General features: G+C 42.6%; 1 protein-coding gene across 2 annotated transcripts; it reads left to right on the top strand.

Moving 5' to 3' along the window:
* Positions 1–953: 953 nt before the first annotated feature.
* SLITRK4 (SLIT and NTRK like family member 4) lies at positions 954–7,307 on the top strand. Of its 2 annotated transcripts, none has more exons than XM_041396596.1 (2): positions 954–991; positions 3,769–7,307. In XM_041396596.1, exon 2 carries the CDS (start codon positions 3,819–3,821, stop codon positions 6,330–6,332), a length of 2,514 nt encoding a protein of 837 aa, XP_041252530.1. In that variant the 5' UTR covers positions 954–991; positions 3,769–3,818; the 3' UTR covers positions 6,333–7,307. The 2 variants fall into 2 exon arrangements, with proteins under 2 accessions (XP_041252530.1, XP_041252531.1); XM_041396597.1 differs by lacking the exon at positions 954–991 and adding an exon at positions 1,299–1,432.
* The last annotated feature ends 8,330 nt before the right edge of the window (positions 7,308–15,637 follow it).

Genomic DNA, 15,637 nt, shown 5'->3' with positions numbered 1-15,637 from the left:
AACATTCTGCAATTATTTCAATTAGATGCAGTCAGCCTTTGGAGCAAGCTATTTATTTCATTTCAGTAAATGAAGAAAGCAGTTGCTGTTTTCCATTCCCTGGCGTTTATTGCCCAGAACTAGCACTCACAACCGGTATGTGTACAGCACATAAACAGTTTTCTAACTGGATCACGTTAGCATTCGTGGTAAAGGACAAGCAGTTGAACTCCCCTTGCAAGATTTCATTTGGTTAACTGACTCTTCTGCTTCGGAATGCGATGTCACCTCGTTTGAGGGTATTCATTACCATTTTAAAGTGTACTATGAAAGGTAGAGTCAATAGGAGTTGTTAATTAGCAGAATCTGTTTAGCACCAGTGCATAACATTTGAGGATTTTTTTTTCCATCAGACTGCAGCTGTTACCTACGCAGAGAAGGAATTTCACCTAACCACAAAGAATGAGATAGACAAATAGCTGCGCTGTCGTAAGAACGGGTCGGGTATGTCTCCTCGCAGCGATTTCACTCCATAATTGCAATTCACATTAAATGCAGCAAATGTTACCATCCTCCCCACTCAGTTTCCACCTCTACTTTTGTTTCAAGCCGGGATGGGAGATCACCAGAAAAGAGAGGGGGGAGTCCTTTCTTGCCTTCTCTCTCCTTCCCCCGCCCGGCTCTCTCAGCCGCGCTGCCCTGCGGCTCCTCGGGCGCGGGGGCCGGGCTGGCCCCGTCCCGGCCGCGGGCTGCACTTGTGGCTGCCTCGCCAGCCCATGGCAGCCCCGCCGCTCCCGGCGCGGCCCCGCCGCTCCCGCCGCCCCGGGGGGCTCCTCCCGCCCCGCACGCCCCGCCTGGGCTCCGCGGGGGCGCAGCGCGACGGCTCCCCGGGAAAGGTACCGGCGGCACGGCGCCTCCGGGCTGCGGGAGAGGCTCCGGCCGTGGCGATGCGCCGGGATTGCTCCCCCGGAGCGGCGTCTCCCTCCCCGCCGGAGCAGCGCCCGGGCGCTCGGTGCGTGCGTGCGTGTGTGTGTGAGTGTGTGTGTGTGTGTGTGTGTGTGTGTTGCGTGTGTGTGTGTTGTGTGTGTGCGGGTGTGTGTGTGTGCGGGTGTGCGTGTGGCGGAGGGGAGGGGGCTCGCTGCGTGCAGGGGGTGGGCGAGAGCAGTGCGATGGGAGCGGGCGCCCGTGTGCAGAGGGATCCTCTCCCCGCATGTGTGCGGGGGACCGCGGCGGCGGGGCAGGGCTCAGCCGGGCTGCTGCTGCATGCGGCGGAGCCCGCGGGGTTCCGCAGCGCCGGGCTTGCCCTCGCTCCGCGCGGCCGGGGGTGCTCGCCCCGGAGCGCGCCCGGCTGCCCCCGCCGCCCGCTGCGTGCGCGGAGCCGCCGGAGCCCAGGGAGAGCGGGGAGAGCGGCGGAGCGCAGCCGAGCGGAGCCGCGGCGACCTCGGGCGCCGAGGTAGGGACGGTGCCGGGCGGGCCGCGGAGAGCCGGGAGCATCACCGAGGGCGGCGGGCGCCCGCCGGGCGTGTGAGTGCGGGCGGGGGTGGGGGCACGGCGGGGCCGCCCGTACGTTGGCGTTTTAATTTCTTTTTAATTATTCCGAAGGTTTTGTTTTCATTGCTACAATAATTACCGGTGCTGTTTAAAAGACGGCGAGGGGTGGGGTGGGGGGAGGCGGGGGTGCACACGACGAGGCGACAGTGGCTTCCTGCCGGAGCCTCTCTGCCATCGCGCTCGGCTCTCCCCGCAGCCGGCCGCCTCCCGGAGTCCTGGCCAGCGGCACCAGGCGCAGCGCTGCCTTCTCCCATCCTTCCCGGGAGAGCGGGCGAGCGGAGGGGCCGGGGCCGGGCGGCCCGGAGAAGCCGGTGGAGGTGTGGGAGGGACGGAGGGGCAGGATCTGCGCAGTGGGGCTGGGGAAGGGGGTGTGTGGATCTGCTGCGGGCTGGACTTTGCAAAGGTACCGGGGCGGGGGGGGCTGGTGCGTTCAGCGGCGGGGAGCGCGGTCGTGCCTTGTTGCGAAGGGACGGCGGAGGGGATGCGGGGCTGCTCCGCCGCGCTCTGCCCGCTCCCGGCCGGGATGTGCGCGCCCTGCGAGCGCGCCCGTGCCCCTGCCACCCTCCCCCGCCGGGAGCCAGAGGGCGACGGGGCGCCCACGGCAGAGCGGAGCCGGCACCGGCCGAGCCGGATGCGGCAAAAAATTGCGGTAGTGCCGGCACTGCTGGCCGGGCTCGCCGCCCCGCCGCCAGCCCCGCGCAGCGCCCGCAGCCTGCCCGCTCGGCACCGGCCGGGGCCCCGGGGCTGAGGAAGAAGAGGGGACTCCAGCGTGGGCGAGGCAGGGATACGGGAGGACGGCGCCTGCCAGGGGGAGGGAGACGGAGCGGAGGGGGCGCGGGGACACCGGTCCGCCCCTGGGGGCGCGCTCGCCGCGGCCGGGGTCGGCAGCCTGCGGGCATCGTCGCCGCTGCTCCGCTTCCCCCTTCTCTCGACAAGCGGCCTCCTTGACCCCTTCGACCATCCGTTCCTCGCATCGTTCATTCTCTCCTCCGTGCTTTTCCTCTCCTTCTTGTCCTTCTGTCCTGCGGTCATTCCTCATCTCTCCTCTCCCCTCCCTCCCAGGACCCCCGACACAGCCTCCCCTTGTGTTTCCCTCCATCCCGGTTCTCCTCCCTCCAGCTGGCTCCTGCTTTCTCCACTTTTCATTCTGGCTCTCTCCTGCCAACTCAGTGGCTTCCTACAGCAGGAAATGAAAGGGACAAGTTGGGAAATGGGGGTAATGGGAAGGTGGAATGTGTGTGTGTGTGCAATGTATTGATTATTGACTGATTTGTTTAAAAAAAAAGGGGGGGAAAATCCTACCTTATAACTCAGAGGAAATGCTGTGGCTCGAGTTCTTCTGTGTAAAAAATGGCAGTTTAGCTGGCCGGACTATATGCAAAGGGTTCTTATCAATGCAGGAATAAGAGCAAATTACATAATGTTTTAGGGGGGGAAAATAGTTCTCAGATTTCAATAGTGTCAGACTGGGAAATTGTGACTTTGTTTTTCCCTGCAAGTCAGTGTGCTGTTATTCCTGGGGATGGGGCTGTGTGCTTGTGCATGCTTCTTCCATGTCTGAGTGCTTCCATTGGTCACCCAGAGCTGATCTTGTTTTGTGAATAGTTGTATTTCTGCAGACAGTTTACCACCTACTTATTTAAACTAGGTATCAGAAGTGACAGAAACAATGTGTGTGCATGCCTATGCCTTGAGTGAATATCTTTATCATAGTGATACATCTGTATGTGTTGCTGCTTTAGGTACATATACTGAGCATTGGCATTGCTTTTGTGTCAGCATCTCCAACCTTTCTATATTGTGCTATCCTATCCCAGATGTTTGGGCATGCATAACATCAGCATTTGTGTTTAATATCCCTGAAATGCACAGCAGCATATGAGCAGTGCACAATTGAGGGGAGTAAATATGCATAAAATTGGAATCTCTTTTGGTTATTTTACTTTATTAGTTATGCATGCTTGGCATGTACAAGACAGAGAAATACATTTGACAGACCTGAGAGTTATTTGTGTTTTTCTACAGAATTTACATTCCGTGTTTGAAATCAACCCAGCTCCTGTGCATTTGTTTGGTTGTTAAAGTCTTTCATGTTATTTTAAATTCAGTTCTTGTAGTTTATCTATAATACTTGGCAGGTACAGTAGCTCAGTGGTATACAATTTCTAACCCAAGTGACGTTTTGGAACAATGTCAACTGAAAAACATTTTCTTTTTCTTTCCTTCTTTCTTCTTCAGATTCTTTATCTTTGTTCAGGAGCCTAAGGTTGTTTGCTGATCATAAGAAGATGATTCTGTGGCTCTTTCTGGTTCTGTCATCTCCAGTTTCTTCTACAACTACAGATGCTGATATATCTGTGGAAATTTGCAATGTTTGCTCCTGTGTGTCAGTTGAGAATGTACTCTATGTCAACTGTGAGAAGGTTGCAGTCTACAGACCAAATCAGCTTAAACCACCATGGTCTAATTTTTACCACCTCAACTTTCAAAACAACCTGCTAATTATTCTATATCCAAATTCCTTTCTTAATTTTACACATGCAGTGTCCTTGCAACTGGGTAATAATAAGTTACAGAACATTGAGGGAGGGGCCTTTATGGGTCTTAGTGCATTAAAACAGTTGCACTTGAACAACAACGAATTAAAGATTCTCCGGGCTGACACTTTCCTTGGCATAGAGAACTTGGAGTATCTCCAAGCTGACTACAATTTAATCAAGTTTATTGAACGGGGAGCCTTCAATAAGCTTCACAAGCTGAAAGTCCTGATACTTAATGACAATCTGATTTCATTCCTTCCCGATAATATTTTTCGATTTGCTTCTCTAACCCATCTGGATATACGGGGGAATCGAATACAGAAGCTTCCATACATTGGAGTTCTGGAACACATCGGGCGAATTGTTGAATTGCAGCTGGAAGACAACCCCTGGAATTGTACGTGTGATTTGTTGCCTTTGAAAGCGTGGCTGGAAAACATGCCCTATAACATCTACATTGGAGAGGCTATCTGTGAAACACCCAGTGACTTGTATGGAAGGCTGCTGAAAGAAACCAATAAGCAGGAGCTGTGCTCCATGGGGACAGGGAGTGATTTTGACGTGCGCATCCTGCCTCCCTCGCAGCTGGAGCCCGGTTACAGCACGCCCAACGGCCACACCACTCAAACATCAGTGCACAGATTAGTCACAAAGCCACCAAAGACTACAAATCCTTCGAAGATCTCGGGGATAGTAGCAGGCAAAGCACTGTCCACTCGCAATCTCAGTCAAATCATATCTTACCAGACCAGGGTGCCTCCTTTAACTCCTTGTCCGGTCCCTTGTGTTTGCAAAACTCATCCTTCAGACTTGGGATTAAGCGTAAATTGCCAAGAAAGAAATATAGAATCTATGGCTGAACTCGTACCAAAACCTTTAAATGCCAAGAAACTGCATGTAAATGGCAATTATATTAAGGATGTGGATACTACAGATTTTGCTGAGTTTGAGGGGCTGGATTTGCTACATTTAGGCAGCAATCGGATTTCAATGATCAAAGGAGATGTTTTCCGCAACCTTACAAATTTACGGAGATTGTATCTCAATGGCAATCAGATAGAGCGTCTGAGCCCAGAAATGTTTGCTGGCCTCCACAATTTGCAATATCTGTATTTGGAATACAATGTTATCAAAGAAATCCTAGCAGGCACCTTTGACTTAATGCCAAATTTGCAGTTGCTCTACCTGAACAACAATCTTCTGCGAAGCTTGCCGGCGTATATTTTTGCTGGTGCACCACTTGCTAGACTGAATCTGAGGAACAATCACTTCATGTATTTACCTGTAAGTGGTGTTCTTGATCAGCTAAAGTCTCTTACACAAATAGATTTGGAAGGTAATCCATGGGACTGCACTTGTGATTTAGTTGCTTTAAAACTGTGGCTTGAGAAGCTAAATGACGGTATTGTGGTGAAGGAATTGAAATGTGAGACACCTGTGCAGTTTGCTAACATAGAACTTAAGTCTCTGAAAAATGAGATTCTCTGTCCTAAACTTTTAAACAAGCCATCTGCTCTGTTCACTAGTCCCATGCCTGCTGTTATTTTTACAACACCCCCAGGACCAGTCCGGAGTCCTCCTGGTGGCCCAGTTCCATTGTCCATCCTAATCCTAAGCATATTGGTTGTGCTGATTTTAACAGTGTTTGTTGCTTTTTGTCTTCTTGTTTTTGTGCTTCGGCGCAACAAAAAACCAACCATAAAGCATGAAGGGATTGGAAACCAAGAGTGCAGTTCTATGCAGCTGCAGCTAAGAAAGCATGATCACAAGTCAAACAAAAAAGATGGACTGGGTGCAGAGGCCTTCATTCCTCAAACCATTGAGCAGATGAGCAAAAGTCATACCTGTGGCTTGAAAGAGTCTGAAACAGGCTTCACGTTTGCTGACCCACCAGGGCAAAAAGTCATTCTGAGAAATATGAATGACAAGGAGAAAGATTTATTGCATGTGGATTCCAGAAAAAGACTTAGCACAATCGATGAACTGGATGAGTTATTCCCTGGAAGGGATTCCAATGTATTTATTCAAAATTTTCTTGAAAGTAAAAAGGAATACAACAGCATAGGGGTCAGTGGCTTTGAAATACGTTACCCAGAGAAACTGCAAGACAAAAAAGCCAAGAAATCTCTAATAGGTGGTAATCATAGTAAAATTGTAGTAGAACAAAGAAAAAGTGAATATTTTGAACTAAAAGCTAAACTTCAAGGTTCACCTGACTACCTACAAGTCCTTGAAGAACAAACAGCTTTGAATAAAATATAGGTCATACAATCTTATTGCCTACAGAGGACATTTATTTAATGATGAAAGTGCCTTTTGTTGACTTTTAACTTCCAAATACTATATTATATTGATAGGCATAGAGGCAGGTGTATCCAAGGGTGTCTGATTAACTGTAGCTGCGTATGATTTGTCGAGTAGAGGAGAATTTCCTTAATAGATTTTACTCCATAAAGCTCATGCCCTGTGGAATCCTGTAGGGATACTGCAAACTCTATTGCCAAAGGGATGCTTTATACACGTTACACTGAATTTAACCTCAAGAGGCATATATGTTTTGTATCTTAAATGCAAACCATCGTCTCCTTGTGATTTGTTAGAACAAACACAAGAAACCTGGTACTGATATTTGTACTTCAGCTGGGTCCTTCATCCTGCACGTGGATTTAAGTTGGTGGAACTGGAGTAATCCTTTGATTTGTGGTGTTCTAATGGCACTGTTTAAAGCTTATCTGGAAAGTAACAAGCATGCAAAGAGAGAACATTCAATAGTATGTGTAAATTGGTTACATTTATGGGCTGCATCTTGAAACCACTGGAATTATAATGTTAAATTGTGTTTAAAAAATACCATGCATTACATACCTATGAAATAAATCTGACCACTTGAAGCATACATGTCTATACAGAAAATTTTAAAACAAAGAAAGAAAGAAATAGTTCAACCTGACTTCTGCAGTATTCGTGACATCTGAAGAAAATATTTGATATTTATGCAGAATCTGTTCTAAGACTCATCTCCAATTAAAACTAGAGTTCCTTCTCAGTTACATGAAACTCTTGCAACCCAAACAGGTTGTCCAAAATTGTCAAAGTGCTTACTGTGTGAGCGTAGCAGAAATTATTTTTGTAATATAATTCATATTTATGAAATACTTTGTATACTACATAGGAAAAAATATGTACTCCTTAATATGTATTTAATATGCCTGACTTGTTTTCCTGATCACAATGCATTAATCATTCAGTATAAATAAAACCAGAACAATATACCAAACAGCAACCGGGGATGTAATGTATAGCATCATCCAGAATGAAGTGATCAGATATAATAATAATAATAATAATAATGATAATGACAATAATAATAAAATTGTTCTGTACTATTCTCGTGAGATTAGCATATTACCTTATTTCAGATCTGTTACCAATGGCGCATTTTAAAATAGATTGATTAGTTTTTTAGTATTGTGTCCCAGGTTGTTACTTGCCATCAGTTTTCTTGCTTTTCAGGTCTCTACAGCTTAATCTGAATACTTTTCGCAAGCATTTACAGGAATTTGTGCTAAGGGGAATATTTGTATTGTACATGCAGAAGTTTTCTGTTCTTATCTCTCTGGCTGCTTTTAGTCAGCAAAACCTGATCAGAACAGTGAACAGTATGGCAAATCCTGTTCAAAACCACAGTGCAAAATGGATATAGTGGTCTCAGTTCAGAGGACTGCATAGCTCGTAACTAGAGAGTAAAAGCTTGCCTTTGTGAAAGCTGAATCTGAATAGCCAGGAAAAAAGGTAGGAGAATGGAAAATCCCCATTGTATCTCACTGATAGATGGTACTTTGACATAAGAATGGAGATATATTGGTGAAGCACCCTAGAGCAAATCCATGCTATGAGATTAACAACATTTCTTTGACTCGATGAGCTTTGGATAAGAACCTTTTTATCTCCTTTGCTTTCAGAACCTTTACCCCTCCTTACCTTTCATAATCAATACATTAGTCAATTAAGATAGTAGGATATAAACATGAGCGTTTTTCATGAATTTGAAGCTAGCAAGAATTGGAGCAAGACTCAATAATAATACTTTGGAGAAGGCTGTGTCAGCTATTTCCAATATAAACCTCTAATTTCAGGGCTTTGTGACACTGAGTTGAAATTTTTATTCTGGAATGATACTTGGCAAACAGCCTGCAGTATATTTTTATCAAAATAGACCAAAAATAAATAAAAAAACCCCACTGCTTCTTTATTTAAGAGAAAGCAAACAAAACATTTCTCTACTTTCAGACATTTGTTTATGCTCTTTTGGCTTAGAAAGAGGGCGGTTTTATTATTTTTCTCCATACTGCATAGTATATACATGACTTCAGATAATAAAATTGTGAGAGATGAATTAATGGCTGAGTTTCTTTCAAAAAGCTGCATCTATCCATGCACAATAATTTACTTAATTCAGAATGTCATGGGGATTTTGAGGACATGGATACTGCGTGCACATGCAGTTCTAGCATAAAAAGCTCCTGTTTGACCAATGATGCAATGCAGGGCTAAGGTTTGGATGAGAACGTGTGAGTTTATTTGTTGTCTGTGGATTAAGGAGTGTCCATGATGCACTGACCAGGTGGACTCTGCTGGCTCCTTCACTAGGCTGAGGGTGACAGGTCCCTGCTCTGCTCTGCACAGAGCTGTGTGGCCTCGAGGGTGGGTCCAAGTTCACTGGGGTTTGCCAAAGCAGAAGGTGTCTGACACACTCAGTGCCTTGTCACTGGCATGTCCTGTATGATCCTCCTGAGAGCAATGTGCTGAAAATATTAAAAATTGCAAGTAAGGAAGTGCTTCTAAGTGATGGTAAAACTGATGTGCTTATGACTTGTGCTGTCCTGAGTCAAAAGAACAGAGATGAATGATCATACCTCCCTAAGCTAAAAAAAAAGGAGGGTTTTTTTGTTTCATTTTGTGTTGTGAGGTTTTCTGGGGGTATTCTTTCTAGGTTTTTGGTTTGGTTTGGTTTTTTTTAAATTTATTTGAGTTTTTTTGGTTTTTGGAGTGGTGTCTTCTGTTTGCTGATCAAAAGATCTGAACCATTATGCTGTACCATTACACTGGGTCAGAGTTTTCTGATCACTGAGGCCCCAATTCCAGTAAAGCATTTCACTTCAACCTAAATCATGTGCACAGGTACTATTCATGAGATAATAATTAGATACCTGCCCAAGAGTAGGGCTTAGCTAGAGTTTTGTCATTGATTTCAAAACAAGCCAGCTCAGAACCATTGTATATAATCCATAGAGCCCAGAGACTCATCTGGGGTTATGCAGTTGAGTGTAGGTTCACCAGCATCAGTAAAGGTTGCACAATCTGGACCTTCCTGTAGAAATTGTCCCTAAGTGTTTTACAATGTATGGTGCAATATGTAGGCATAATAGTGTGAGTGAAGAATGCAGGAGCTGGCAAAACACTATTTTTCTGTGAAATTGTTACTTTGAATGGCAACCTTAGTGTCAGTTTATTTTCTCCATGTTTTGAAACGGTGTATGTGTCTGCACAGCAGTTTTAGTGTGATGTCCATTCAAATCTCTGGTCAGTCTTTCTGAGAAGGTGACTCTTGGGTGTGGCTTAATGGGTCTTAATGTTCATTATATTGGTTTGAGTGGCCATGCTTGTAAAATGGCTGTTAAGACCCATAGACATAAACTAAATCAGTGAAGGTGTTGGCATAATCTGTTGTCTCCATTGTATTATAAAGAAGTTTCCATTTTTAAATGAAATCAATAAAGTGTAATCGTTTCCTTGAAAAAGAAAAAAAATTGTGCAATTTTATCAGAAATCAAATACCGCGGCGCAAGAACACAAGAACAGGTGATTTATGTTTTGCATTTAGTGTTCAAGATTGACAATAATGCAACAATCTAGTATAAATATATTTTTAAATGCTTTTTTTTTAAAGCCATAATGATGATATAAATTATAAAGGCATGGCCTTGTGAATAATGTTAACAAATGTTTCAGAATCAAGAAAAAACATCCAGAACTTGATGGTGGTATAATATCTATAATATCTTTTGCATGATTTGTATGTCAATATTGTATGAAATGAGCACAGTGAGACTTCTTTTTTTTTGGTTGCATCCAAAGAGTTAGGAAGGAAATATAACAAGAATGTATTTATAATCACTCTATTTTGAAATAAAGTAAAGAAAACAAAATGTATTGGCTTTACCCTGTTTTGATCATTACTATTTTAGGTTAGTTTATAATTTAGGCAGTTACTTACGACATCCAGTCCAATGTAAACCACAGAAACCTATTGTTTATTAATTTTGTTTGCCTTCATCAATATCAAAATACTAGTCAGTGTTGACTTCAAAATTTGTATGAAATATTAATAAAATTGTTTGGTACTATTGTATTTCTGAAACTAGACTTTGTTAAGTGCCTGTGATATTCTCTTTTGGATTATTTGTATATGGATGAGACAGAATCTGTAAAGCAGTTATGCAGTGATATTTTCTAACCACATCAACAATTTCGTCTATTTTAGAAAGTTTTTCTCATCTTCTGTTGTCCAACAAAATCTTCCTTTCCCCTGTTGCAAATAATCCCTCCAAATTCAGTGGGGTTTTTTTTTCAATTATTACCACAAGCAGAATTTAGTTTTCAGTTGGATTCTCAGTTCTTCAATCTAGAAGTGCTTAGAGGAACAATTACATAATGTTAGGGGCATTTGCTTTGCTCTCTTTTGTTCTCTTCTTATTAGTCATTTTCAATAACAGTTTTTCAGGGGAAAGAAAAGTTAATTTGTCCTTAGAAGAAGCAAAAACACCAATCCATCTACCATTTCATTTGGTTAAGTTAGTTTTATAACTGAAAGTTGAAAAGACACCTTTAGGTATTTTAACTTCCAAATTTATTTTTTGTAGTTAAAATGGTTTACAAAGCCTCATAAAAATCTTCATGGCAAGGGAGAAGAGCAGGAACAGAAATTACATTTAGATTAAACATTCCCTGTTGTGCAGGGTGTAACATGCATTATAATGGCAGTGAAAGTGAATCAGAATGGGATATGGAGTGGAAAATCGGGACTTGATACAGATTTTTTTCACTTCTAGTTGAAGTATAACATCAGGAACAAACCCACAGCTTTAGCTGAGAAAGGCCTACATATAATATTCCATATAATTTCTTTCTAAAGAATAACTCGAGAATCAAGAATTAATTATTCATGTTTTGATAATAAGTGTGCACTGCTTTCCTGATTGCAGAGGAACTTGCGAGTTTTCTGTTAATATGTTTTGTCATTATTAGTTTTTATTTCCAATTTCAATTCACTCATCCTTATGTATTATGGTTGATGCTGTGTTGGAAAACAAAAAGAAGAATATTATTGCTCAGGGACAAACTCTTCTCAAACATTTACCAGTGTAAATCCAGACTCCAATGGAGTCAAATCCACTGTTACCCTAGCGAACAAAAAAGCAGAAAGTACAAGATCTATCCGTCATTGAAATAAAAATGAGTAATTTTTTACTTGAAATGTAATATAATCTTGCTTTATACTCTGTTGATTTGTGTGGCAAAGCTGTTACTATTTTCAAATGACTGTAGGGAGAGCACAGACCAAGTGCAGCCCTGTGTCTGATGACAGTGGAACTCTGCAGTGATTCAAGAGCTGTGGGCATCCCAGAGCTGTACTATGGGTACAAAACTATATAAATTTGCTGGTTTATACATACACTTGGGGTAGATCTCACATAAAATACAAACGCTTTCTTAACAATACAATTTACTTTCTCCCTGCAATGGAGGAAAGTTACTCCACTCTTGTTTTTCATTAAGTAGGAAGTTTATTGCAAATATCTTTGTTTTATTGCTAATTTTATTTGTATTCACTAGCAGTAGTTGAGATAATTAATTCATTGTCTGAAAGCAGTACATTTCAGTCTGTTATTTTTAAAATACTGGTCACTGGTAACAGACAGATACTGAGTTATATTGAATTTCCATTCCCTAAGTAATAATTCCAAAGACAGTTCCTCAAAAGCACAAATAAAGATCAGATTAAATGAAAAAAAAAAAGTCATAGCCGTTACTAAATCTGAATTTTTTTGTATGCGTGTATGTCACTATACACAGTGTAGTACAACTCTAATGGGTAACAAATGGTACCTCACTTCTTTTTGTTCTTTGTTTAACCAGAAAACAGAAAGTGATCTCTGAATGGTTTAGTGATCATTTTGTAACAGTAGAGTAACAAAGAATATTCCAAAGTTTCCCTCATCCACAAGGATTTCATTTCTTGGTTTAATATCATGTACTTTCCTGGAAATGTGTGCACTATGACCTTCCAGAGCATCCTCCCACTCCATGCTCTCATTTCACCTTCAGTGAGCCAGTCCTTTACAGCTGAAGGTTTTTCTAGGCTTGGGTTGATGGCAGTTTCCAAAGAGGCAGAAGAGTGGGATTTGTCAGTTCCTAGAAAACAGCTAAAAAAGGCAAACTAAGAGCCTGTCCTGGATGGTTTCTGAGTCACGTCAGATGGTGTATGATCCAAAACAGAAATGTAGGAAATGGTTTAAGCTTCTGTTGGGAAGTTTTGTGCTGAGCTTTTGAAGCTGGACACTTGTGGCTTTCCACGACCTTAAGTTGTGCAGTATAAAGGAAATGTGGTTCAGTCAATTGAATCCTGACAGACTGTGGTAAATCCTGCAGACATCTGCACCCACTTACCTGAGCCAGGCTTTGGTGTAATTGTTCACTGAAAAGTCTTGCAAAAATTACTCGGGTTAAACCAGCTGTGATACAGACTTCTCAGGGATGCTTTAGCTAGGATGTGGATACATTTTTGTGCAGACTGGGAGCTGTTTGGGTGTGGGGGTCAGTCCGTGCCCAGTGTTTGCTGAGCAGTGGCTTTGCCAGGAGCTCTCTTCATGTGCTGCATTAGGGCTCACATCTGAATATGAGGCACTGTACAGGATGTACATCTCAATGAGCAGAGTCAAAAAGGGCAACGTGTTTTGACACATTTTGAGCTCTTCACTGCAAGAAACTGCAGGAAAGCACATACCATACAGCAGATTTTCTTGCTCCCTGGAAGGATTTCATAGACCCTGTGAGTCCTTCTCAGCAGGGTATTCTTGTCTATACACTGCAAATAAGGCTCCAGGTCAGCAGTCTCGTGTATGTGCAGTCTGTGCTTGCTTATACCCAAAAATAGTTTCGTGGAGAAGGGTAGGAGAATAATTTCTTCTTTTTTTTTCTTTTTCTTTCCCTTTTTTTTTTTTAATTTTTTTTCCTGAAAAGCAAAATGGGCTGAATTTGAATTTTTCCAGATTGAAAAAGAAAAATAGAGGTATTTTAAGGAACAGTCACATTGTTGGTTAATATCAGTACTATTAAATTATTTTGCTAAGAGAGAGAGAAAGAAAGCAGTTGTGTTTATATTTTTAGTAGGCAACTTTTCAACTTCCATTCCTGGGTTAGAATATGCCCCTGGGTGCCAAGGGACTTACATGTGCAGCTCAGGGCACAATTTAGCTGCAAAGATTCATCCTCAGTGTCTGCCTTTTGTGTGGTAGAAATGAAATGCAAGGTTTTGAATGTTCCCTCTCTGTTTGCTTTAATGGAAGTTGCATCAGCAGGCATTCCTCAGGACCAGACTTCCAGCTCCTGTGCAGTTGTGCTTGCAGTTTGATGAGGTTGGTTAGCAACAAGAGTACAAATCTCATACAAAGGGTGAATCTTTTGGATGGGTTTAGCACTTTGAAATAATTGGGGTTCATATGGCTTCCTTCTTAAATATCACCACGTCATTGCACTGCTTTATACTTATGAAGATCATTACTTCTATGATCAGTTCAATAAATTAGTGGTTTTACAAATATGATCAGGAAATTGGGTCCGAATGTCTAGAGAAAAAAGCTTTGCTTTTAATTCTCATGTTTATTAAGAAAATAAAGAGTAAAAACATCATGAATAACCTAGACTTTTTGTTCAATGAAAATTAATTTTGTCTTAATGAAGTGAAATATTCAGAAAATACAAGTGAAATATTTAGGAATTAATTTGGGAAAATTTGGTTTTCCAAACGAGGCCCCTATTTTGTAATCCTTTCTCAAGAATATAATCTGTGGATGCCATAAGAGGTTTTATCTTTTAAGTAGCTTCTTCTAGAATCTGGAGTTGCATTCAGCTGCTGGAGCTATGCCATGAGCATGATTTTATGATTTTGCTGTATTGGTCAACAAAACAACAGTGTGATGCATTTTCTCTGTGTAGCTTTGTCAAGTAATTTATACCACTTATGACAGCAAAGACAGTAAGGATTATAAATTGTAAAGTGTGTTGGTAAGGATTCCTATACATTTGTAATGTGCTTTCAAAATGAAAGCAGCATGCAAATGATGAGTATTATCAGTATACAATCCATTTCAAAAAGGAAGTAGCACTGTACTCTGCACAGAGCTCTATTGTTCAGACTGAGAAATATCATTGAGAGTGGATAAGCTGTGTTTTCCTCTTTGCAGACTTTTCTTCTTCAGCTATTAAAAAGACCTGTTTACTCTGTACAGAGCAATACAACTCTGAGCCATCTGCAAGAAAACATGTAAGCCTAAAAAGGACAAGCAAATACATTCCCTCCCAAAAGAACATCTGCATTATAATAATAAAATCACTCATATTTCCCAGTGTCATTGGCACCTTTGGCCATTTTTGCTATGCTGACAAGCTGTGGGACTGAGATGTGGAGTTGGCCTCAGCTCCTGTTTCCTTCCTCCACACCAGTATTCCCTGAGACGTTATGCATGGACAAGGTCAGTTTGCCCAAGTGCCTTTCAGTGCCATATGGGGCTGAAGCAGCAACATGAATTCACACCCACTCTGCAGGCATTTGCAATGAGCTAGAACTGGAGTTATCATGGACTAGATACACTCAGGGACAGCAGAAGCATGCCGGTGACCTTGGCCAAAATGCCTTCTCATTTACCCTCTGGAGCACACCTGTGCCATGGCCCACAACGGCCTTGGGCCAAGGAACAAGGCTCAGTAACATCCTTCTTTTACATTGCAGGGAGGAAAAGTAACACAACAGCTCTGTAAATCAAGAATGTAAGAATCTCCTTGGCTGTCTGCTATTCAATATGTGGGCCAGTCCCTTTTGCGAGAGGAGAAGTAATCTTCACTTCTGGGTCCAGTCTAAACTCTGGGGACTGGGTAGGAAGAACTTGTTTGACCCAATGAGATTTCCCGCACAGTACAGCTAGCCCAGGTTCTCTGTCAGATGTATGGAGACACATGCTTTTCCCTGCCTGTAAATAGTATACGCTCAATCTTGTATTAACAGTTCTAATGGTTTGGTAATGTGCTACACATAATGCATGTGTACATGCAAAATTGCATTTCCGTGTGGTATTGCTGAGTGTCACTGGCAGTAAATGAGGACAACCATTTCTTACCTCAAAACCTATTGTGGTGGCCAGATTCAGATTGCTTTGCCTAATAATTACATATGCTTCTTGTATAATAGTTTATTTTCTTAATAACAACACTCTCTTTTTAACAAAGAT

This window comes from Onychostruthus taczanowskii, unplaced genomic scaffold, assembly GCF_017590055.1.
Source record: "Onychostruthus taczanowskii isolate IOZ18803 unplaced genomic scaffold, ASM1759005v1 scaffold13, whole genome shotgun sequence".
Classification (NCBI taxonomy): Eukaryota; Metazoa; Chordata; class Aves; order Passeriformes; family Passeridae; genus Onychostruthus; species Onychostruthus taczanowskii.
The sequence above is the reverse complement of the archived record's forward strand: the minus strand, read 5'-3'. Positions and strand labels throughout refer to the sequence as shown.